The sequence below is a fragment of the Typha latifolia genome, chromosome 1 (assembly GCF_019914945.1).
Source record: "Typha latifolia isolate L0001 chromosome 1, TyphaL0001v2, whole genome shotgun sequence".
In the NCBI taxonomy this organism is placed as follows: domain Eukaryota; kingdom Viridiplantae; phylum Streptophyta; class Magnoliopsida; order Poales; family Typhaceae; genus Typha; species Typha latifolia.
In genome coordinates, this window is record NC_133086.1 from 23,375,910 (window position 1) to 23,400,232 (window position 24,323).

General features: G+C 40.2%; 4 protein-coding genes, 1 non-coding gene and 1 pseudogene across 6 annotated transcripts; 1 reads left to right on the forward strand and 5 right to left on the reverse strand.

Moving 5' to 3' along the window:
• Positions 1-1,137: 1,137 nt before the first annotated feature.
• LOC140783607 (heat shock protein 81-1-like) lies at positions 1,138-2,098 on the reverse strand. Its single transcript, XM_073130551.1, has 2 exons — positions 1,881-2,098; positions 1,138-1,797 (listed from the first exon to the last, which is right to left on the reverse strand). The coding sequence occupies exons 1-2, from the start codon at positions 2,004-2,006 to the stop codon at positions 1,369-1,371; spliced, it is 555 nt and encodes a 184-aa protein (XP_072986652.1). The 5' UTR covers positions 2,007-2,098; the 3' UTR covers positions 1,138-1,368.
• A 478-nt stretch (positions 2,099-2,576) lies between these two features.
• LOC140780816 (small nucleolar RNA snoR109) lies at positions 2,577-2,668 on the forward strand. The gene has a single exon (XR_012107578.1). It is a non-coding gene; the product is annotated as a small nucleolar RNA snoR109 (small nucleolar RNA).
• Positions 2,669-4,499: 1,831 nt separating this feature from the next.
• On the reverse strand, positions 4,500-6,804 carry LOC140799776 (putative disease resistance RPP13-like protein 3). Its single transcript, XM_073154273.1, has 2 exons — positions 4,662-6,804; positions 4,500-4,570 (listed from the first exon to the last, which is right to left on the reverse strand). Exons 1-2 carry the CDS (start codon positions 6,802-6,804, stop codon positions 4,500-4,502), a joined length of 2,214 nt encoding a protein of 737 aa, XP_073010374.1.
• Positions 6,805-8,008: 1,204 nt separating this feature from the next.
• On the reverse strand, positions 8,009-10,373 carry LOC140799853 (putative wall-associated receptor kinase-like 16; annotated as a pseudogene).
• A 4,339-nt stretch (positions 10,374-14,712) lies between these two features.
• On the reverse strand, positions 14,713-17,780 carry LOC140783622 (disease resistance protein RPP13-like). Its single transcript, XM_073130565.1, has one exon. It carries the CDS (start codon positions 17,753-17,755, stop codon positions 14,834-14,836), a length of 2,922 nt encoding a protein of 973 aa, XP_072986666.1. The 5' UTR covers positions 17,756-17,780; the 3' UTR covers positions 14,713-14,833.
• Positions 17,781-19,947: 2,167 nt separating this feature from the next.
• Positions 19,948-23,504, reverse strand: LOC140783630 (wall-associated receptor kinase 5-like). Of its 2 annotated transcripts, none has more exons than XM_073130575.1 (4): positions 23,369-23,504; positions 21,865-22,862; positions 21,614-21,766; positions 19,948-21,342 (listed from the first exon to the last, which is right to left on the reverse strand). In XM_073130575.1, exons 2-4 carry the CDS (start codon positions 22,805-22,807, stop codon positions 20,117-20,119), a joined length of 2,322 nt encoding a protein of 773 aa, XP_072986676.1. In that variant the 5' UTR covers positions 22,808-22,862; positions 23,369-23,504; the 3' UTR covers positions 19,948-20,116. The 2 variants fall into 2 exon arrangements, with proteins under 2 accessions (XP_072986676.1, XP_072986680.1); XM_073130579.1 differs by having other exon boundaries at positions 21,865-22,869; positions 23,369-23,472.
• Between the last annotated feature and the right edge of the window lie 819 nt (positions 23,505-24,323).

Here is a 24,323-nt window from a genome sequence, read left to right on the forward strand (position 1 = left end):
CAAATGCACAATGAACTAGACAACTCACTCCTTAGTCAACAATAAAAGGAAAAAAATTAGGAGAAAATATCTGACCAATAAGGCTTCACAGACACAAAGATCTCATTTCCTTCATGCTTTACACTGACAAGTATGTTCCAATGACAAGGAACATATTCAGCACACACACATGTACAAGAACAATATTAAGAAAGTTAAACAATGAAAAAGAGATCATACAGCACTTAGACTAACAAATGCAACAGCTTAAAGAGCTACTTCCACACAAACTGTATCAAATAGCACATAGTTTATGGGAAACACGGAGATAGAAGGAAAAAAATTACAGTTAAATTCAATATGAAACATGATAAATGACAAAATTACCTGGTGTTATGAAAACTGCATCAAATTAATAAAGTCAAATACTCAATGAGTGGATCTATCCATGAGATTTTCATCAGGCATCAACGAGAAGAAAGCATTCATGCCCATAGGACTACCAACTATATATGCAAGTTCCATCATGATAGTCCAAGCAGAAAATGGCAAGTGAGGGAGAAACATAAAAATTTGATAACATGAACAATTAAGGGATACAAAGATCAGGAAAACAGGAGAAATACACACTGGAAAGCAATAAGAATCTACTTTCAAGTGTACCACGTCATTTTTAAATAAAACCATGTTGAAGCCACGAGGGAGCTAATACAAAATACAGATGCAAGGTAACCGACAAGCTGAATTCTACACAGATATAAAATTAAAGAAATAAAAATATTAGAAATTATATCAGAAGGTAAGAATACTAAGTGATAGATCCATAGTACAAAAAATAGCTTGCTCGCTAGAATCTCCCAAAACAAATAACCTTAAATAAATGGAAAGAAAAATGACAACGAAAAAAAGAAGAAAAGAACGGGGAAAGAAGGAAAATTAGGATATCAACCCAGAGAAACCGTTGCTGCGATATTACTTCAAAGACTTGGTAGTTCTGGATCATTTAAAACAGAGAGCAGCATAAAAACTTTAAAATCTTCAAAATTATATAGTGATAGTTGCAATTCACATATTCTACAGAACAAAGTTTAATGATCCAAGTCACCAAGCCCCTAGCGACGCATTTAATCAAGTAACTGAACACCTACCAGACCCACATGTTAAACATGCCAATCATATATTAAAAAATTTAATTGAAAAGATCATTAGCAGCAAGTGCCCATCATAAAACGTTACACTATTGCCCACTTAACCACTAATCGAAGACTCAAGTGGCAAAAGAAAACATAAGATCACATCTACGTCCACTACGTACAGACAAGAGTTTATCAATTGCATGAATTCTTCTAGCGTAAACATTTCCACTGACACAACCAAATAGGGAAGTTATTATACCTGATCTTCCTTGAGGAAAAGCGTAATCTTTGTTCCCCTTCCAAGGCTTTCTCCGGAAGTGTCCCTGGTCACAGTAAACGATCCCCCGGCTTGCGACTCCCACACATACTGCTCATCATCGTTGTGCTTGGTCGTCACAACAACCCGCTCCGCCACAAGATAAGCCGAGTAAAACCCGACACCAAACTGCCCAATCATACTAACGTCGGCCCCAGCGGCAAGTGCCTCCATAAACTCCTTAGTCCCAGATCGAGCAATGGTACCAAGATTATTCACCAAATCCGACTTCGTCATACCGATACCACTATCGATGATGGACAAGGTATTCGTCGCCTTATCTGGGACGATGTGGATAAAGAGCTCGGGCTGGGCATCAAGCTTGCTCTTATCCGTGAGGCTCTCGAACCGGATCTTGTCCAAGGCCTGTTCAGGTTTTCGAGATAAGTAACAAATCGAGATCGATCAAGAGATTCAAATATCCTGAGGAAGAAGAAAAGCAGACTCACATCAGAAGAGTTGCTGATGAGTTCACGGAGGAAGATTTCCTTGTTGGAGTAGAAGGTGTTGATGATCAAGCTAAGGAGCTGGTTAATCTCGGCCTGGAACGCGAAAGTCTCGGCCTCCGCCGCCATTGATGCGCCCTCGATCTCGAGAAGAAGAAAAGTATAAAAGGAATAACGAGGAGACTTACGATCTAGGGTTTTTGGAAGGTGAAGGCGGAGATGGGGAGTGGGGGTTTTTATAAGGGTGGGATGCAGGAGGGCTTCTGGATCCTTCTCTAAGGACCTAGAAGGCCGGTCATTAGACGTGGATGCTTAGTTCGAAAATGGAAACGTCTGCCGCACCTCTCGGACTTCTAGTCCGCCTTTTTCTGGATGCCGGCCTAGTGGGCTACTTGGGCCAAATGGGCTCTTCTTTACATTTTAAATTTGAAATGACCCAATCTTCTACAACCCGACCATGGGTTCCAGGCTTCTATAAAACGATGTATGCTTTCCTCATCTCTTCTACCCTAGGGCTTTCCCTTGGTAGTTCTCCGACTCCATCCTCTAGATCTGGAAGCCTTCGTCTTGAATCTTTGTTGGATTTGTCCGGTTTTCTTTGTATTTAGTTCATTTTCTGGTTAGGCTTAAGATTTTCATGGGCTACATGTACCAAGATTAGGGTTTCGTTGTTGCCCTTTGTCTTGAAATCGCCGGATTCGGCTGTAGCTATATCAACAAAGTGGGGGAAGTAAAAACTGGTCGGCTTGCTCTTCTCCTCCAGCAATCCGCTTACCGAACTTCCCATATTTTTTAATTTGTATTCTTAGTTGAGATTATTCTCTTTGCGAGAGGGAGAGAAGAAGGAAATGGTGCACGCGTTAGCCATTTCAAGAGAACCTTCTCGCACATTAAGAGTTACATGATTTTTCTTTATTGATTTTTAATTTTAAATATTTTTTTGAGGTGAAAGAATGATGTAGCTCGGTCATCATCCGGGCAAACTGCGTTATGATCACTGCAGGTTGCGTCATGTGATGCCTACATTCATATGGATTTGTGGTATGAAACAGAAACATTTAGACTATATTAGTTTTGGATGGTAGATCTCAAAAGGGTGATTCCATTATTTAGAAATCCATGGTATTAATATTCCAAACTGGCTGTAATGAAATAGATCACAAAAGTAATGTCAGTGATATGGCCTACATAAACAAGTCCAATAGAAGAATCCACAGATCATTCTTCCTTATTTCACACGATAGTTTGTATCAAGATAAGTGCTCACACAATAGTTTGTCACAAGAGGGTAGATGCTCACACAATAGTTTATCACAATTACGAGACGAGATAAATGCACACGCGAGAGTTTGTTACAATACAAGTGGAGCTCACTTTTATTACAAGAAAACAAATTAACTTGTGCTGCATAAAACTAAAACTCTTAGGAAGGAATGCCTTCATGACGATAGGAATGCCTACAGGATTCAGATTCTCTCCCTCTCTAGTTCTTTCATTGTTCGTCTCTGCTCGCTTCACTGCAACTATGACTCTTAAACTGCATATCGCATAAAAAATAGATAAGGTACCCACAAGACGTTCAGATATTTATCCTCAATTTTTATTCATCATTTTATTTTATATTAAATTATAAGACATTGTTATTTTATAAAAAAAAATTAAATATTTTTTGGTTTATATTAAATTAAAAGTAATTATTAAAATTTTATTTTAAAATATAAGTGAAAATCAACATAGTTACTTCCGACAAAACAAATATTATTTAAAAAATAATAATAATAAATATATATTTTAAAATTAGTATTATTTCTAAAATAAATTAGTCCTAAGTAATCAAAGAAGTATAAAGTTGCATGGTACGATTATGGATTAGTCAGTTAAATCTTCTAATGGTGGCTCATGTTTACGCTTCCGTAAAAGGAATTAAAATCAATTCCCGACGCTTATATTGGAAATAAGACGCGTCAAGGTATCAAGACAAATATATGTTAATCTCTGCCTACGGTCTTCTTTGGAAAAAGAAAAGGAAACGAGTAATGGTTGTTCAATTACCTCTCAGATGCTGCAGGGTGGAATATCTGATCGATATAACCACATGACTGTTAGCCTGACCCCAAGCATTAATCACGCGCAGGAAATTGTTGCGCATATATCTGATCTTCAAAACTTTAAGGGTACTGGCGAGATGCTGCAGCGCAACTGGCAACTCATTTAGAGAGTTGCAGTTACAGATAGAGAAGTGGGATAGTCTGGGAAGGGATCCAATCTCAAAGGACAGGATGCGTAGCCGTAGATGACTTAATTTCAAGTATTGGAGTTCCGGGAATCCTTCTGCTGGAAACACCATCGTCGTAAGCAAAGGGCATGCCCTTCTCAACTTGAGAGACCGCAGACTGGAGAGCTTGCCTAGTGTCGGCATGGGGTCTGTTTGTAAATTTGACCCATCCAAGGTGAGGTCGGTAATGTATCTGGGAAACATATCTACAGCGGGTAGTCCATTCGCCAGTTCTCCACTTAAGTTTAATTTGTATAGCTGGCTATGCTTTGAGGTCACTTCAAATATTCTCTCTGGGATATTTTGGATGGAAGATATGTTCAAAGTGTTGAGATTTCCCAATTTCTTTAGCCAATCAGCAAAGTTGCTCCAGCGGGCATCTCCAAATTCAGTAGGATGCACGTGAATTCCCAGCTTTCTAAGATCGGAACACAACAAACCTTCTTCATTAATCCATTCTCCATATAATGCTCCAGATAGAGTTTGCAAGCTTATCAAATCCTTTATACTCCAAGTAATCTTTGAATTTAAGTACAAGTGACGAAGCGTCGTAATGCGGAAAACTACATCCGGTAGTTTGTGAATATCTGTCCCTCTTATATCTAGAGTTTGCAACCGCGGAAGGTCCTCTCCGTGCAATGGAAAACTATCCAATTTGGTATTTCTTACTCCAAAGTATCTTAAATGCATCATGCCACCCTTAGGAAATTCCAATCGCCCATTCTCCGTTTGCAGTTCCTCGAGTTCCAGCACCCTGATATACTTCATTTCTGTCCGTGCTAGAGAGTCGGATCTGGTTCGACGAAGCTTGAAGAGTTTAGATGCCACAAACCAGAAAAGGAATGGTCTGTTAACTGGATTTCCAAAAGAACTAAATTTTCCACTTTCTGGGAAGATCAATAGAGCTCGTAGTTTTCCTGTGCCAGTTAGGTTATGTAATTGGGTGGATTCCTGATGTAGCGCCAGGCGACGATAATTTACGTGCTTAGGTTGTGGGGGATCTGCACTTGAAGAAGTCTGACCATCAACTGAATTATCTGCGACATGAAGAAACTGAATCTCTCTTGCTTCTGATCTTGCTAGCTCAGTTATGAGACCATGAACTCGTACACTTTTCACTCTCCGCGGTCCTCCTTTCACAACTTTAACTAGACACCTCTGTATTAGCTCCTCTAAGTAATCTGCAGCAGTGTCTTCCGTTATTTGACGTTCTCTTCGCTCAATCAAATCTTCTCCGATCCAAAGCTTTGTTAATTTGGACGTGCTTATTTCAGATTCATGTGGAAAAGCACTTAAATAGAGAAAACAAAACTTCATGTAATAAGACAAGTCATGATAACTCAAAGCGAGTATATCCAAGCACCGCCGCCCGTCTTCCGTGGAATCCCAATTCATGCTCCTCAGCAGCCTATTCCAGATGACAGGATGCTTCTCTTTACCTGAGACAATGCCCCCTAACACCACAAGGGCAAGAGGTAAGCCTCCACATTTCTTACAAAGTTGGTGGCCTAGATCTTGCAATTCATTGGGGCAGATAGCTTTGTCTTGCGGATTCAACGGGGGGAAAGCTTTGGTAAGAAAGAGTTGCCAACTCTGCTCATCCGTCAAAGTTCTTAGTTCGTAGGGAGGAGAACGAGGGTCGGCGTAGAGTGCAATTTTTGTAGACCGAGTTGTCAAAATTATTCTGCTACCATTGTTTGAATCTGGAAGAGCTGCTTTTATTTGATCCCATATACCTTCTCCCCACACATCATCCAACACTATCAAGTATCTCCTCGGCCTCAAGAACATAGACAAGATCATTATCACGTCCTGTCGCACATCAGGATGATATGGTGTGCCTTGCGTCAGGAAGATCTCTTTCCGGTCCTTACAGCCCACTTGAAGCGCAATGGACAACAGAAGGCGTTCAAGATTAGGATCCTTGGTAACAGAAACCCAAGCACAGACATCAAAATGGTTCCTAACTTCAGGCTGATTCGCTGCTCCCTTGAGAAGGGGACGCTGGGGAAGAACACCGAGTATAGGAACGTTAGAAACCATATTGTAAACAAGGGTGGCGAGGGTGGTTTTGCCTAAACCGCCCATACCAGTGATACCTATCACCTGCCGACATCCTTCCGGATGGAGCAATCTGTCCATGATAGCATTGGCATCACTCTCAAAACCGACAATTATATCATCACCGAGATAAGAAGATGATCGCCTCAATATATACCGATCGCGATCATCTGCAACTGAAGTACTGCTGCTGCTCGCTTCTCCCCTCGTCATTGCACGTAACATAGATACATATCTATCTCCTTCGGTGGTCATCTTTCGGATCTTAGAATTTAAATCTTTAATTTGTCTGCCGAATGAATTGTATGTAAAAGGTCTAGCAAGAGGGGAGCACCTGTGGACCTGGATAACATAGCCCTCAACGATATCCTCCGCTTCATATGCCACGTCTCTAACTGATCTCAACCAATTCTTCACTGTCATCTCTTCTCTCGCTTTGGAGTCCATGTCCCTCAAGAAGCATTCGAGTGCCCGCAGCTCATCGCGTAGTGACTCGATTTCATCTCGCACCCCCCACATATGACCGATTTCTGGAAGAAGGAGCCCATTTAATTTTGACAAGAGAAAAGAAACAAGAGCACCTTCTGCCATCTCTTAGCTTCCCCAGGCCAAAGGAATGAAGTTTAGAGCCTTGCTATGTTTGCTCCTCCTTCCCTTTGGCCTTAATGTTGTTCTTCAGGGTAGTCAACGGCTTTATTTTTCTCAGAATTAGTCATTATGTCTAGGTCCATCGATTATTAGTGCATCATCGAACAATGTCGATACGATGTGAATGCACGACAACTTCCTTATTGGTTATTTTTCATTATCCAAATCGGTAATTAAACTAGAAGATTTCTTGTGTCGTTAGCTGCTACATTTAATATCATGGTCTGACAAGTTATTGTCGAATCTGCAAAGAGTTGTTCGCACGACATATCAAAGCATATGCTTTTATAAATACATAGAAATGATTGCCGATACCAACTATTCGTGCCGATGGAACCGCATCAACTTGTACTTGTAAACCAAGAAATATTGGTTGCTGACCAGAATTTTGTAATGTAACAACTAATTATCGGTGAAAATTTGGCGTTTGTCTTTAAAAACTTGCCCTTTTCGTGAAGATCTTCAGAAAACATCTTGTCAATCACGAGTCCCGGACGAACAGAAAGTATCGGTAGAAAAATATTTTGTTAGATTTAACAAAATACTTCGATATCTTACCGCTCGTTCACCTCGTAATTATCTTTTCCATTGTTCTAAATTTAGATGCACTATTTTAAATTAGCAAGTAAACATCAGATTTTTTTTCCTACTTATTAATCCAAACTAAATTTATACTGCGCATAAACTCAATTATAATTTTATATTTAATTTAATTAATTTTGTTTTTAAATTATGTCTCATCATCTAACATAATTCCATCATCGTAGTTTTGGATGGTAGATGGTAGATTTCAGAAATTTGATTCCATTTCTAAAGAATCCTTGATATTAAGTTTCCAAACCGGCTGTGCTGAAATAAATAATAAAACCAATGTCAATAATATGATCTAGATGACAAGTTGAGAAGAACTCCAGATAATTGATCCTTAGTTTGTTACGAAATAAATTGTAAAACTACTGCGGAACTTAAGATCATATGGACATAATAGTTCTGGACTTCCAAACCGCATGATAGTAGAGCATCGTGCTATTTGGTTTGAATCCATTTCTATGGGATCCATGATATTTGGTTTCCAAACTGGTTAACTATGTCCTGAAATAAATCACAAAACTAATGTTATGAATATGGCCTCGGATGACAAATTATATAGAAGAATCCAGATCATTGATCCTTGTAAATGAAGAGTAGTTTATTACAAATAGGCAATAAGTGGTCACTTAATAGAAGATTAGCATCAATATAAGATATGCCAACAAAATCAAGTGATATTAGCAACTCGTGCTAAATCGCAAACCTGTCATACCGGAAACCCAATGAAATTATGGAGTATAATCCGATGCCGACGATTGTTCCACTTCTTCGCTGCAATACTGGCTGGTCGTATCAAGATTGCATGTATCTTCGGTTGATGGATGGCTTGGAACTACCGACCGCTGACTCTGAATCTGACTCCCTTCTAGTCTCTGCACGATCGAAGGATGTAGAAGCTGTCTCTTCCGACCTCGCAAAGCTTCAAGTTGCACCTCCACCTCTTTCATGTTGGGCCTCTCTTCCCCTTTCAATCTTATACACATCTCTGCAAGACAACACACTGCCTTGATTTCTTCTACCATCCTCCCCTCCTCCAATATATGTTCATCGAGAATCTCTAAGACGGGATTCTCTCTCATAAAGAACAAGAAATTTGCAGCAAGGCTTCCGGCTTCTGGCAAGTACTGAGTCGAAGTTGGTCTCTTCCCTGTTAGCAACTCCACGAGAATTATGCCGAAGCTATAAACATCACTTTTCTAAGTCAGCTGGCCAGTGTGGTAGTACTCAGGATCCAAGTATCCAAACGTTCCTTGAACGACTGTAGTGATGGATGTTTGATCTAATGGTACAGACCTTGAAGCTCCAAAATCTGATATCTTGGCTTTGAATGCATCGTCAAGTAGTATGTTTGCGGATTTGACATCTCTGTGGAATACGGATATACTGGCAGCTGAGTGTAGATAGGCTAGAGCTCCTGATGTCTCTATTGCTATTCTAATCGATCTGTCCAGAGCAACGAGGGGGCGTCGCCGGCATGAAGATGATCAGACAGGGTCCCATTCGAGATGAACTCGTAAACCAACAAGGGGACTTCGGTCTCAAGGCAACACCCGAAGAGCTTTACCACGTTTCGATGGTTGATTTGAGAGAGGATGACGACCTCATTTATGAATTCGTCAATTTCCCGTTGAACTAAGATCTTTGACTTCTTAACTGCTACGACTCGTAGGTCTGACAAAATGCCTTTGTAAACTGTGCCATGGCCACCGCGACCGACGATTCTAGTATTGTCGAAATTGTTTGTCGCCTTCTCAAGCTCTTCTAAATTGAAGATCTTTATCCTTTCAGCAGTATCTCTGTTTGAAGAAATTACTTGTTGTAAGAACAACCCTCTGTTTTGCTTAAAGAACTTTTCTTTCAACTGTTTTGCTCTTCGTTTCTTCAACTTACGGTTGATCAATAAAGCGCCAGCAACAAGAAGTAGGAAGCCAAGACCACTCGAAAGGCCAAAGATTATACCTGGTCATATAGGCAATTTAACGTTTATGTGGAGAGCCAAATTTGGTTGTTGCTGAATCTAGTCTCGTCAACTAAATTATACTCCCCAAAAGGGATTGATGTGTCTTGCATGAAAAGTATACAAATTCAAATGTGGTCGAAATGCTTAATTGTGTATTCTAAGTCTATCAGGAAGCGGTGAACTCCCAGTGCAGGAATAGTTTTTTCTGATGGTTGAATAATTATAGCAACTATTTCATTTGCAGTGATGCATTCTCTTGAGGGGACGTTACCTGAAAGATAAGTTTTTGATGTCTTGTAACATCTTCCCCTGATGGTGGCATTACCATATTTTCCTCTTGGACAGGTGCAATCGTAGTTTCCTGGTAGATTGGTACATACCCCGTAGCAAGGATATTTTCTTGGATGTTGGCACTCATCAATGTCTAATCATCCATCAAAAGGAACAAATCCCAGAGTTAGCATTACAAGGAATCTAAGTAAACTCGACAGAGATCAAGAACAGTAGTACAGAACTACTTACCCTGGCATCCATCAACCAGATAAGGGTTTCCTTGGTATCCTTGAGAGCAGGTGCATAGATAACTGGAATTGTCTTGGGAGTTGAAGCAGTAACTGTTTCTGCTTCGGCACGCATAGTCCGGCCTGTTCTTAGCGTCTGCACACGAAGAATTAGGGAACCACCAATTTAGTAGTGCCGGTATCACCACCGAGTTAGTTGGGGGGTCTTTGTTGGAGGCCTTGAAATGCAAGTTCACCAGCCTGACAGTGTGTCGATCGAGCCATTCCGTCTCCACTACACCGGCGCTGTTTGGCAAGCTTTTAGCCCAAGGTGGTGTTTGATTTAATGACCCGAGATAGACATCGCACGAGCGAAAATCTACAGGTATAGAAGTCCGGTCGCAGTAAATGCCGGAGCATAAGAAATTGTTGTCTGGCTTAATTTTGGAAGGCGGACACATTGCACCACAGAGACCGATGGTGTCTCCCAAGGGCGTTCGAATGTGACGCGGAAAAATTCAATTCTGAACTGGGCCTATAAATAGAAATGTTTGGTTTTAGGATTTGGTGTGGACATTTTGCAAGAGAGAAAAATTTGTAAGGGAGAGCCACATTTGTTTAGAGAGAGATTAGAGTCGTAATCTCTTTGTATTTGAAGATTTGCATAGTGAATTGAAGATTGCTCTGCCCGTGGATGTAGGTATGTCGCCGAACTACATAAATCATGTCTCTCCCTCTTTTCTCTATGGTTTGCATTGATTTGGTGTTCATGTTTATGATTACCTTGGATACTTGAAGTTCTCTACAACTAGTATCTTGCATTTAGAGTTCTCACATAGATATTGATATTAGCTTTGCTAAGATTTGGTTTGCCCCAAATTATTGCTATTTCATTTGGATTTGTTTGAGGGTGAAGGGTTTTGCTTACGCTTCTCTCACCCATTTGAGTATTTTGCACAACAAGTTGGTATCAGAGCTTAAAGGTCTCAAACCTAGGGCTTTAAATTTGGGGATAGCTTTGAATTTGGGGATAGCATTGATTTGCAAATATGTCGGGATCATCTAAATTGGGGAAACTTATTTCTAATGCAAAGTTTGACGTAGAGAAATTTGATGGCACCAATAACTTTGTAATGTGGTAATGTAAAGTGATGGATGTCTTGTTTTAACAAGAGTTGGACATCACCTTGGGGGAGAAGCCCGAAGATAAATCCGAGAGGGATTGGGAGAAAATGAACCGGCAAACTTGCAGCTCTATTCGGCTTTGTCTAGCAAAGGATCAAAAATACTTTGTGATGAAGGAGACCTCGGCGAAGAGCTTGTGGAAGAAATTGGAGGACAAGTTTATGACTAAGAGCATTGAGAATAGGCTCTATTTGAAGAATAAGTTTTTCCGATTTCAGTACAAGATTGGAATGCCCATGGCCGAGCATTTGAATGCCTTCAACAAGTTACTTGCGGATTTGCAAAATTTGGATGTGTTAATTTTGGACGAAGACAAAGCCTTGGTATTGTTGAATTCGTTGCCCGATGTATATATGATCATTTGACCACTACCTTACTGTATGGAAAAGAATATATTCGTTATGAGGATATTGCAAAAGCATTGATCAATAATGAATATCGCAAGATGGATAAGCAGGTTCATACAGACTCTCCATCTGAAGCATTGACAGTGGGTGGTAGATTGAAAACTGGAAAGTTTAGCAAGCGGGGTGAATCGTCCAGTAGAGACATTCCTGCTAGAGATGAATGTTCATATTGTCGCAACAAAGGGCAGTGGAAAAAGGATTGTCCGGCTTTGAATGACAAGGATACTCAGAAGGGAAATGCAAATGTGGCCGATCTTGAAGATGAGTTTAATGATTTGGATTTGGATATTACACTTAGCAGTTCATCTGTACCATGTCATACAAATGAGTGGATTTTGGATTCGAGTTGCACTTATCATATGTGTCCTCATCGAGATTGGTTTTGCACTTTTGAAGAACTGGGCAATAGCATGGTTTTTATGGGTAATGATAGTACCTGTAAAATTGAAAGAATTGGCACAGTTCGTTTGCAGTTGCATGATGAATCAATGAGAGAGTTAACGGGGGTACGATATGTCCCTCATTTGAAGAAGAATCTCATCTCATTGAGCGCATTGGAATCCAAAGGCTTCACAATCATAATAAAAGATAGAATTTTAAAAATTGCATTGGGAATTCGAGTTGTGATGAAAGGCCTTCGGGAAATGAATTTGTATTTTTTGCAGGGCAAGATTGTGATAGGCAGATATGGTCATGGATCACAAAGCCCAAATTTGAAGAATGAGGTCTCCAAGAGAAATGTAACTTTTTGGAGAGTTTTCTATTTTGAATCAGAAGAATTTGCAGAATGGCATAAGCAAAGACTTTTCGCAGCAGGTGGAGAATGAAATCCTTGGTGCTCCGCCAAAGTCTACCAATTTGGATGTAGAAGACTCAAGTTTGCATAAGGTGGAGACCTCAAATCAAAAAACTTTGCAGAAAGGAAAATCAATTGCAGTTAGTAGACGAAGAAAAAAGACCCAGAAGTTTGCACGGTGTACTAACAGAATGACATATGCATTTTTTGATTGTTCATGACGATAGTGCAGTTGTGACTGGGGTCAAGTTCCAACATTGCTTGGACTTGAGCAAGTATTTGCATGTTTGACTACTTGGCATTGGCATGGTGCACTCACTCGCTTTGTAGTGGTGGAGACAGTTGTTTGGCATCTTTGAAGTCTCATCATATTTGTTTACATTTGGGATTTGGAGTGGTGCACTCACTTTGCAATGATGAAGACCATTTGGAGTTTATTTTGGATTTGTTTGTAGAAATTGTTTGGATTTGGTGTCTTTTGACGCAAATTTGCAGGCGGTGCAATTTTGAGATTTGCAGTCACTTTGCAGTGGTGGAGAGTGATTTAGTGAAGTTGTGAATTTGTCGCCAAGGTGGAGAATTGTTAAAAATTGGCTCAAATTCAGTTTCAGCAAATATCAGCATTTCTGTGCCGCGCGTTCGAACGGGCCCTGGGGGCGTTCGAACACGGGCTCCAGACAGAGAGCAGTCTGTGATGCAGGCGTTCGAACGACCCCAGCCGCGTTCGAACGCGAGCCAACCCGATAGCAGCTATTTCTGCAGGCATTCGAACGGGGCTTTGGCGTTCGAACGCGAGTCTGCATTTGCACTGGGCGCGTTCGAACGCGCCCAGAGAGCGTTCGAACGCCCCTTTGTTTCTGCTGCTTTGATATGGGCGCGTTCGAACGTGCCCCGAGGGCGTTCGAACGCGACGCGGAAAAACCTAATTCTGAACCGGGCCTATAAATAGAAATGTTGGGTTTTAGGGTTTGGTGTAGGCATTTTGCAAGAGAGAAAAGCTTGTAGGAGAGAGCTACATTTGTTTAGAGAGAGATTAGAGTTGTAATCTTTTTGTATTTGAAGATTTGCATAGTAGATTGAAGATTGCTCCGCCTGTGGACGTAGGCACATCGCCGAACCACGTAAATTGTGTCTCTCCCTCTTTTCTCTATGGTTTGCATTAATTTGGTGTTCATGTTTATAATTATCTTGGATACTTGAAGTTCTCTACAACTAGTATCTTGCATTTAGAGTTCTCACATAGATATTAATATTAGCTTTGCTAAGATTTGGTTTGCCCTAAATTATTGCTATTCCATTCGGATTTGTTTGAGGGTGAAGGGTTTTACTTTCGATTTTAGTATTTTGCACAACAAAAGCAACCATCAAAGAATCTATGGCTTGTAAGGATTGCTTTAAAATTTTGTGCGAGTGGAGAAATCAATGGAATTTTGCTTTTTAAAAGATGCCCCATAATTATTTGATATTGATTTATTTGTTTAAATGAAAGAGGCGTCAACCTTTTTATAATATATGTGGAATCATTAGAAATTTGTTTTTTAAAAGATGCACTATAAAAGTTAGCTTTTACACAGTGCTTTAATCAATGATATCATTGCATTATTTAATAGGGGTTAATCTTAGTTGTCAGTTAAGTTAACTGCACATTATAAATTATCAACAAAAACCCAGAGTCAAGTAAGGAGTGTAAATTAGCAGCTTGAGGGAGCCAGGCCTGGCTCAGCTCGAGAGCTAAATTTTATATCTCAAAGTTCGGCTTGATAGCTGGATGGCATAATAGGCTAAGCTTAATATACATAATAAATAAGTTCTAAAAATTAAACTATTTTATAATTATAAAATTTAAAATATAAAGTTAGCATATTATTCATGTGAATATATTTCAATGCTTTCAACTTATATATATATAGTATTGAGCTTAATTGAGTTGAGCTCGAGCTAGCAAATGCTTGCTCAGCTCGGCTCAATTATGATTTCGAGTAAGTGAAGGCCACAACTCCTCCTCTACTGAGTGAAGGCCATAGGTGGATGTTTTAGCTGTCTAAAAGTTCACAATAGCTATTGTCACTAAACCTTTTTATCTTTTATTATAGCAGCAGTCCAACCGAGAATATAAGGTTGTGTTTCACTTAATTTTCATAGGGTTCCTTAGAGTTTATCTTTGTTCGACGTAGCTTAAAATCTTAGATATCTTTAACACTTAGGTTTTCACTAAAATATATCATGTGTGTGTGACAATTGACTCTTAATTATAAGAATCTTTCTCTATCTCCGTAAAGATTCGCAGACTATAGCTAAATTCCCTCTGAAATAATCTAATAATATAATAAATTAATTGAAAAATACTAGTTAGTTTGAATCCATTTCTATGGGATCCATGATATTTGGTTTCCAAACTGGTTAACTACGTGCTGAAATAAATCAGAAAAGTAGTATCAAATTAATGAGGACTTCAATCGTGCCATCAGTGCCGTTGATATGTACAGGTGCTTATGATCTTTTCCCCTGGCCTCTGTATATATAGCCGCCATGACTATTCCACGGACACCAAGGTCAACGTCCCTGATGGCCTGAGCAGCTGTAATTCGCGACCTTCGATCATTGAGATAGCCACATGACTGTTAGTCTGACCCCAAGCTTTAATCACGCGGAGGAAATCTGGTGACATATATTTGATCTTCAAAACTTGAAGGGTTCTTGCGAGATGCTGCAGCCCATCTGGAAGCTTTGTTAGAGTCTTGCAGGACTTGATGGAGAATCGAGAAACTCTGGGAAGGGATCCAATCTCGAAGGACAAGTCCAGCATAGATAGGTCACTCAATTTCAAGTATTGGAGTTCCGGGAATCCTCCCGCTGAAACCACCACCGCACGATTCCTGCATGCACGGTCTTTCAATTTAAGAGACCGGAGACTACGGAGTCCGCCTAGGCTCGGCATCAGGTCTAATTCCAACATTGAGCCAGACAGGGTGAGGTCGGTAATGTATCTGGGAAACATACGAACACCGGGTAGTCCATCCACCAATTCTCCCTCCAGGTTCAATTTGTATAGCTGGTCATGCGTTGAGGTCACTTCAAATATCCTCCATGGGATTTTGTCGGCAGATAGTTTCAACACGTTGAGGTTCTTTAATTTCTCTAACCAAGCAGCCAAGTTGCTCCAGCAGCAGGCATCTGGAAAGTCGTCACAAGGCACGCTAAGTCCCAGCTTTCTGAGATCAGAACGCATCATACCTTCTTCATTAATCCATTCTCCATATAATGCTCCAGATAGAGTTTGCAAGCTTATCAAATCCTTTATACTCGGAGGTTTCATTAAATTTAAGTACAAGTGCCGAAGCGTCTTATTACGCCAGACTACATCCGGTAGCTTTGAAATACGGGTCCCTCTTATATCTAGAGTTTGCAACCGCGGAAGGTCCTCTGTGTGCAATGGAAATCTTTCCAAGTTGGAATTTCTTATTCCGAAGTATCTTAAATGGATCATGCTACACTTAGGAAGTTTTAGACGAAACACCGTTTGCTGTTCCTCGATTTCCAGCACTCTGATATAATTCATTTCTGTCAATGCAAGAGAAACAGAACTGGTTCGAGGACGAACATTGAAGAGTTTAGATATCCAATGATGCCTGAAACGGGATGATCCGTTAACTGGATATCCAAAAGAATGAAATTTTCTCCTTTCAGAGAATAATAAAGCTCGTAGTTTTCCTGTGGAAGGTATGCTATGTAAATGGGTGTAGTCCTGAGATAGCACCAGGCGACGATGATTTACGTGCTGAGGTTGTGAGTGATCTGCATCTGAAGAAGTCTGACCATCAAATAAATTATCTGCGACATGAAGAAACTGAATCTCTCTTGCTTCCGATCTTGCTAGCTCAGTTATGAGACCATGAACTCGTACCCTTTTCACGCTCCGCTGTCCTCTTTTCACAACTTTCACTAGACACCTCTGTATTAGCTCCTCCAAGTAATCTGCAGCAGTGTCTTCCGTTATTTGACGTTCTCTTCGCTCAATCAAATCTTCTCCGGTCCAAAGCTTTGTTAATTTGGAGGCGCTTATTTCCGATTCATGAGGAAAAGCACTTAAATAGAGAAAACAAAACTTCATGTAATAAGACAAGTCATGATAACTCAAAGCGAGTATATCCAAGCACCGCCGCCCGTCTTCCGTGGAATCCCAATTCATGCTCCTCAGCAGCCTACTCCAGACGACAGGATGCTTCTCTTTACCTGAGACAATCCCCCCTAACACCACAAGAGCAAGAGGTAAGCCTCCACATTTCTTACAAAGTTGGTGGCCTAGATCTTGCAATTCATTGGGGCAGATAGCTCTGTCTTGCGGATTCAACGGTGGGAAAGCTTTGGTAAGAAAGAGTTGCCAGCTCTCCTCATCCGTCAAAGGTTTTAGTTCGTAGGGAGGAGAACGAGGGTCGGCGTAGAGTGCAATTTTTGTAGACCGAGTTGTCAAAATTATTCTGCTACCATTGTTTGAATCTGGAAGAGCTGCTTTTATTTGATCCCATATACCTTCTTCCCATACGTCATCCAACACTATTAGGTATCTCCTCACCCTCAAGAACTTAAACAACTCCGCTATCATTTGCTCTCGCATCCATCCATGAAGAGAAATTGTAGTACCACTACCCGTTCTTTGCAGAAAGATTTGGTTGCAGTCAAATCCCACTTGAAGCGCAATGAACAACAGAAGGCGTTCAAGATTAGGATCCTTGGTAACAGAAACCCAAGCGCAAACATCAAAATGGTTCCTAACTTGAGGCAGATTTGCTTCTCCCTTGAGAAGGGGATGCTGGGCGATAACACCAAGTATAGGAAGATTAGAAACCATATTGTAAACAAGGGTGGCGAGGGTGGTTTTGCCTAAACCGCCCATACCAGTGATACCTATCACCTGCCGACATCCTTCCGGATGGAGCAATATGTCCATGACAGCCTTCGCATCACTCTCAAAACCGACAATTATATCATCACCAAGGTGAGAAGATGATCGCCTCAATATATACCGATCACGATCATCTGCAACTGAAGAACTGCTGCTCGCTTCTCCCCTAGTCATTGCACGTAACATAGATACATATCTATCTCCTTCGGTGGTGATCTTTCGGATCTTAGAATTTAAGTCTTTAATTTGTCTGCCGAATGAATTGTAAGTAAATGGTCTAGCAAGAGGGGAGTACCTGTGGACCTGGATAACATAGCCCTCAACGATATCCTCCGCTTCATATGCCACGTCTCTAACTGATCTCAACCAATTCTTCACTGTCATCTCTTCTCTCGCGTTGGAGTCCATGTCCCTCAAGAAGCATTCGAGTGCCCGCAACTCATCGCGTAGTGACTCGATTTCACCTCGCACCCCGCATATATGATCGATTTGTGGAAAGTGGAGCTCATTTAATTTTGACAAGAGAAAAGAAACAAGAGCACCTTCTGCCATCTCTTGCTTGCCCAGGCCAAAGGAGAACCTGATGAAAATGAAGTTTAGAGCCTTGCTATGTCTGCTCTCCTCTTTAAGCTTACTGTTGTTCGTCAACGGCTTTATTTTTCTCAAAATTAGTCATTATGTCTAGGTCCATCGACTATTAGTGCATCATCGAACAATGTCGATAAGATGTGAATGCACGACAACTTCCTTATCGGTTATTTTTCTATATCCAAGTCGGCAATTAAAGTAGAAGATTTCTTGTGTCATTAGCTGCTACATTTAATATCATATTCTGACAAGTTATTGTCGAATCTGCCAAGAGTTATTTGCATGACGTACCAAAGCATATGCTTGTATAAATATCTATAATTATCGTCGCTACCAACTATTCTCGACGATGGAACCACAGCTGAGTCTCAGTGACTCAACTTCAGTTCAAGTTTGACTCAAAATTAATTTTAAACCTTCTAATCGTGCTTAGGCTCAGCTCAGCTTAACTCGAGCTAGCTAGAGTTGAGCTAGACCGAGCCTAAGCCTAAATGAGCTTATTATCGAGCCTTATTCAAGCCGAGTCGGATTGAGTCCGAGCTGAGCCACAATTGAAATTTAACATTTTTACCCATGTAACTAGAACAAAAGCTAATCAAATTAAGGGTCCCAACTCCCAACGGAGGAGTACCGAAAATGTTGAGCTTGCCAATAGTAAAGAATGAGGAGGAGGACCGGAGGCGAAGCTTTCCGAGTTTGTCGACGATGGAGAAGGAGGAGGATATTGAAGGCCAAACTTGCCAATGGTGGAGAAGGAGGAGGAGGACTAGAGGCCAAGCTTGCCGACTGTTGGGAGGAGGAGGAGAGTTTGCCAACAGTGGAGGAGGAGGCAAGCTTGCTGATAGTGGGGAATGAGGAGGAGGTGAAAGACCGGATGAGGCCGAGCTTGCCAACAGTAGAGAAAGAGGAGGAAGCTTGCCAAGCTTGCTAACGGTTGGAGGAGGAGAAGGAGTAGAGGAGGCTGAGCCTACGGCTGGTGGAGAAGGAGGCTTGCTAACAGTTGGAGGAATAGGAGGACTGAAAGAGGCATACCGGCGATTTGAGGAGAGCGATTATGAGGAATTTAGATTTGAGAATTTGGGGGAAGAGTTAGGGATTTATATTTTGGGTTTTATATCGAGCTTATCGACCTAAGCCTGAGCGAACCGATTTAGACTCAGGCTCGGCTCGAAATGACGGCTTAAGACAAGCTGAGCCGAGCTCGAGCTTCAGTCGAGCCAAATTTGAGCTGTTCGTTTATTTTGACACCCCCACTTGTAAACCAAAAAATATTGGTTGCTGACCAGAATTTTGTAATGTAACAACTAATTATCGGTGCAAAATTGGTGTTTCTCTTTAAAAATTTGCCCCTAGAAAATCAACCACGAGCAAAAATTGGCTTTTTTTTAAAAAAAAAAATTTATTTGCACCATATATTTTTATAAACTTATTATTCACAATCTATCTTTCTAATATTTACATTATTCGTGCATATCTTCAGAAAACATCTTGTCAATCACGAGTCCCTGACTAACAGAAAGTATCGGTAGAAGAATATTTTGTTAGATTTAACAAAATACTTCTATATCTTACCACTCGTTCACCTCGTAATTATCTTTTCCATTGTTCTAAATTTAGATGCACTATTTTAAATTAGCAAGTAAACATCAGATTTTTTTTCCTACTTATTAATCCAAACTAAATTTATACTGCGCATAAACTCAATTATAATTTTATATTTAATTTAATTAATTTTGTTTTTAAATTATGTCTCATCATCTAACATAATTCCATCATCGTAGTTTTGGATGGTAGATGGTAGATTTCAGAAATTTGATTCCATTTCTAAAGAATCCTTGATATTAAGTTTCCAAACCGGCTGTGCTGAAATAAATAATAAAACCAATGTCAATAATATGATCTAGATGACAAGTTGAGAAGAACTCCAGATAATTGATCCTTAGTTTGTTACGAAATAAATTGTAAAACTACTGCGGAACTTAAGATCATATGGACATAATAGTTCTGGACTTCCAAACCGCATGATAGTAGAGCATCGTGCTATTTGGTTTGAATCCATTTCTATGGGATCCATGATATTTGGTTTCCAAACTGGTTAACTATGTCCTGAAATAAATGACAAAACTAATGTTATGAATATGGCCTCGGATGACAAATTATATAGAAGAATCCAGATCATTGATCCTTGTAAATGAAGAGTAGTTTATTACAAATAGGCAATAAGTGGTCACTTAATAGAAGATTAGCATCAATATAAGATATGCCAACAAAATCAAGTGATATTAGCAACTCGTGCTAAATCGCAAACCTGTCTACCCAATGTAATTATGGAGTAAAATCCGATGTCGACAATTGTTCCAATTCTAAGTTGCAATACTGGCTAGTCGTATCAAGACTCCCGGTGTCTTCCATTGATGGATAGCTTGAAACTATCGACCGCTGGCTCTGAGACTCTTCCAGCCTCTTTACGATCCAAGGATGAAGAAGTTGTTTCTTGCGACCTCGCAAAGCTTCAAGTTGCACCTCCACCTCTTTCATGGTAGGCCTCTCTTTCCCTTTCAATCTTATACACATCTCTGCAAGACAACACACAGCCTTGATTTCTTCTACCATCTTCCCCTTCTCCAATATATGTTCATCCAGAACCTCTAAGATGCGATTCTCTCTCATAAAATACAAGAAATTTGCAGCAAGGCTTCCGGCTTCTGGCAAGTACTGAGTCGAAGCAGGTCTCTTCCCTGTTAGCAACTCCACGAGAATTATGCCAAAGCTATAAACATCACTTTTGTCAGTTAGCTGACCAGTGTGGTAGTACTCAGGATCCAAGTATCCGAACGTTCCTTGAACGACTGTAGTGATGGATGTTTGATCTAATGGTACAGACCTTGAAGCTCCAAAATCTGATACCTTGGCTGTCAATGCATCGTCAAGTAGTATGTTTGCGGACTTGACATCTCTGTGGAATACGGATATACTGGCAGCTGAGTGTAGATAGGCTAGAGCTGCTGATGTCTCTACTGCTATTCTCAATCGATCTTTCCAAAGCAACGAGCGGCCGTCGTCGGCATGAAGATGATCAGACAGGGTCCCATTCGAGATGAACTCGTAAACCAACAAGGGGACTTCGGTCTCAAGGCAACACCCGAAGAGCTTTACCACGTTTCGATGGTTGATTTGAGAGAGGATGACGACCTCATTTATGAATTCGTCAATTTCCCGTTGAACTAAAATCTTTGACTTCTTAACGGCTACGACTCGTAGGTCTGACAAGATGCCTTTGTAAACTGTGCCATGGCCACCGCGACCGACGATTCTAGTATTGTCGAAATTGTTTGTCGCCTTCTCAAGCTCTTCTAAATTGAAGATCTTTATCCTTTCAGCAGTATCTCTGTTTGAAGAAATTACTTGTTGTAAGAACAATCCTCTGTTTTGCTTAAAGAACTTTTCTTTCAACTCTTTTGCTCTTCGGTTCTTCAACTTACGGTTCATCAATAAAAAGCCAGCAACAAGAAGCAGGAAGCCAAGACCACTCGAAAGGCCAAAGATTATACCTGGTCATATAGGCAATTTAACGTTTATGTGGGGAGCCAAATTTGGTTGTTGCTGAATCTAGTCTCGTCAACTAAATTATACTCCCCAAAAGGGATTGATGTGTCTTGCATGAAAAGTATACAAATTCATATGTGGTGGAAATGCTTAATTGTGTTTTCTAAGTCTATCAGGAATCGGTGAACTCCCAGAGCAGCAATAGTTTTTCTGATGATTGAATAATTATAGCAACTATTTCATTTTCAGTGATGCATTCTCTTGAGGGGACGTTACCTGAAAGATAAGTTTTTGATCTCCTGAAACATCTTCCCCTGATGGTGGCATTACCATATGTTCCTCTTGGACAGGTGCAATCGTAGTTTCCTGGTAGATTGGTACATACCCCGTAGCAAGGATATTTTCTTGGATGTTGGCACTCATCAATGTCTAATCATCCATCAAAAGGAACAAATCCCAGAGTTAGCATTACAAGGAATCTAAGTAAACTCGACAGAGATCAAGAACAGTAGTACAGAACTACTTACCCTGGCATCCATCAACCAGATAAGGGTTTCCTTGGTATCCTTGAGAGCAGGTGCATAGATAACTGGAATTGTCTTGGGAGTTGAAGCAGTAACTGTTTCTGCTTCGGCACGCATAGTCAGGCCTGTTTTTAGCGTCTGCACATGAAGAATTAGGGAACCACCAATTTAGTAGTGCCGGTATCACCACCGAGTTAGTTGGGGGGGCTTTGTTGGAGGCATTGATATGCAAGTTCACCAGCCTGACAGTGTATCGATCGAGCCATTCCGTCTCCACTACACCGGCGCTGTTTGGCAAGCTTTTAGCCCAAGGTGGTGTTTGATTTAATGACCCGAGATAGACATCGCACGAGCGAAAATCTACTGGTATAGAAGTCCGGTCGCAGTAAATGCCGGAGCATAAGAAATTGTTGTCTAACTTAATTCTGGAAGGCGGACACATTGCAGCACAGAGACCGATGGTGTCTCCGAAGCTACGAAAGAGGAACTGAGCATAGATGTCGCATCCTATAACTGCGAACTGGTTGTGTTTGGATGACAGGACAAAGGGACCTTTCTCGGGTAGTCCTTTCCATGAGTCACTGAAGTCTCGACCGATGACTGTGGTGCTTATCATCTTGCTTTTGATACGCACAGTGTTCAAGGACATCGATATATCGATCACTTCGATTGTGCCGTCGCCTAAGAATAGCTTGGGAGGCTGAGATATTTTGTCGCAGGTGAGGTTGAAGCCCTCCAAGAAGCAGCCTTGGTCGATGCCAAAAGGGTAAGAAAAGTTTATATTGCCGCAAGTCGTCTGGCAACTACTTAAAGACATACTTGCTGCTGCTGCTGCTGCTGCTGCTGTTACTGCGAAATGGAAACATAGTGCTCCCAGAATTGACATCTTTACTCCTGGCAAGAAAGATGATTCCTCTGCAATTTTAAAAACAATTTTGCAAACCATCTCGTTTTTTGGCTTCAGGCGATTTGAAGTCTTCGTCCGAACTCATTCGGCTATACTGCAAACTTGACAGGCATTGCTGGTATTTTAGTCAAGGAAAGTTTGTCTGTATAACCAACAACAGTATTTTGGATTCTTAAAGCTAAAGAAATTTGTATGATAATGCTCGCCGTTACAATTGATGAACCACATGAAGGAAGAAATCTCACGGACAGGAATCCTATTGGGCATGTTAAGAAACTTTTAGCACCAGATAATATAATTCAGAGATCATCAACACCAGTTGTCCCGAAAAAGGATACCTATATATATATATATATCAAGAGTATCGGAACAACTACAGATATCAGAAACCCACGTCATGACGAGGCATGCTAGGATTTAATTATTTCTCCTTGTCAGGATTAAAAAAAGTTTGAACATTTTTTAGACTTGTTCTAAAGGCCGAGCCTTCGTCCACACCTAAATACATAATACACAACTCTTTCACTGGTGATTGTTCAGATATTATAATCCATATATTTAATTTGTGCTTAAGTTGAATGTCCAGTAAGAGGAGAGTACCCGTATCCCTGGAGAACGTTCGTAGTCCTTCCTCAACAAGATCCTCTGCTTCATAATAACCAATTCTTCACCGTCATCACTTCTCTTGCTTTGCAATCCATTTATCTCCCTCAAGAAGCATTTGAGTGCTCGTAGCTCATCCCATATATAATAACTTATTTCCAAGAGAAAGAAAACAAGAGCACCTTCTGTCATCTCTCGCTAGATCAGGTCAACTAAGTCTACGCGTTACTCTATTAACGCATCTTTAATTTCGGTACGATGATTATTGACAATTTTTGTACTTTAAAGAAGTAAAAAAAAGAAATTTATTATTATTATTATTTTAAATAATTCTATTGAGATCCTGAATGTAGAATTAAATAAGAAAACTCAAAGAGTTCCATTTTTATCCTTATCCTCTAAATTTCAGAAAATAATTTAAAAACAAATTGTCCTCATCCGTTTCACTTTAAATTACAGGCTAGGAAATTGGAAAAGAATAATACATGTCAATGTTTATGTTTTAGGTAAAATTGGTATTTAACATCCTATCTTATATTTTTTAATGTAATTACTACATCCTATATTTTGTAATATTTATAAGTTATTATTTATATTTTATCTATGAAAAGAGGAGATTATGTCGAACGCACTTATCAGGTGGGAGATGGATTGCGACCAAGAGAATATAATTAAAGGACAAGAATAAAAAGAAAGAAAAAGAGGAGAACAAAAAGAAAAAAAGCAACCATCAAAGAATCTTTGGCTCGTCAAAAAGATTGCTTTGAAAATTTGTGAGCGAAGAAATCAATGAAAATTTGCTTTTTAAAGATGCCTCGCAATTATTTCGTATTAGTTTATTTGTTTAAATGAAAGAGGCGTGAGCCCTTTTATAGTATATATATATATATATGCTCCATAAAAGTAGGGTTGCGGTAGCGAATATTAATATATGTGGAATCATTAGAGATTT

Bases quoted from the DNA above. Each gene is read 5' to 3' on its own strand.
- LOC140783607 (XM_073130551.1), bottom strand. From the start codon at position 2,006: ATGGCGGCGGAGGCCGAGACTTTCGCGTTCCAGGCCGAGATTAACCAG. The intron at 1,798-1,880 runs GTGAGTCTGCTT...AAACCTGAACAG, and splicing joins TCATCAGCAACTCTTCTGAT to GCCTTGGACAAGATCCGGTT.
- LOC140799776 (XM_073154273.1), bottom strand. From the start codon at position 6,804: ATGGCAGAAGGTGCTCTTGTTTCTTTTCTCTTGTCAAAATTAAATGGG. The intron at 4,571-4,661 runs GTATAAAGGATT...TTCCGATCTTAG, and splicing joins AAATTCAAAGATTACTTGGA to AAAGCTGGGAATTCACGTGC.
- LOC140783622 (XM_073130565.1), bottom strand. From the start codon at position 17,755: ATGGCAGAAGGTGCTCTTGTTTCTTTTCTCTTGTCAAAATTAAATGAG.
- LOC140783630 (XM_073130575.1), bottom strand. From the start codon at position 22,807: ATGGTTTGCAAAATTGTTTTTAAAATTGCAGAGGAATCATCTTTCTTG. The intron at 21,767-21,864 runs GTAAGTAGTTCT...ATGGATGATTAG, and splicing joins TCTGGTTGATGGATGCCAGG to ACATTGATGAGTGCCAACAT. The intron at 21,343-21,613 runs GTAACGTCCCCT...CTATATGACCAG, and splicing joins ATCAAAAACTTATCTTTCAG to GTATAATCTTTGGCCTTTCG.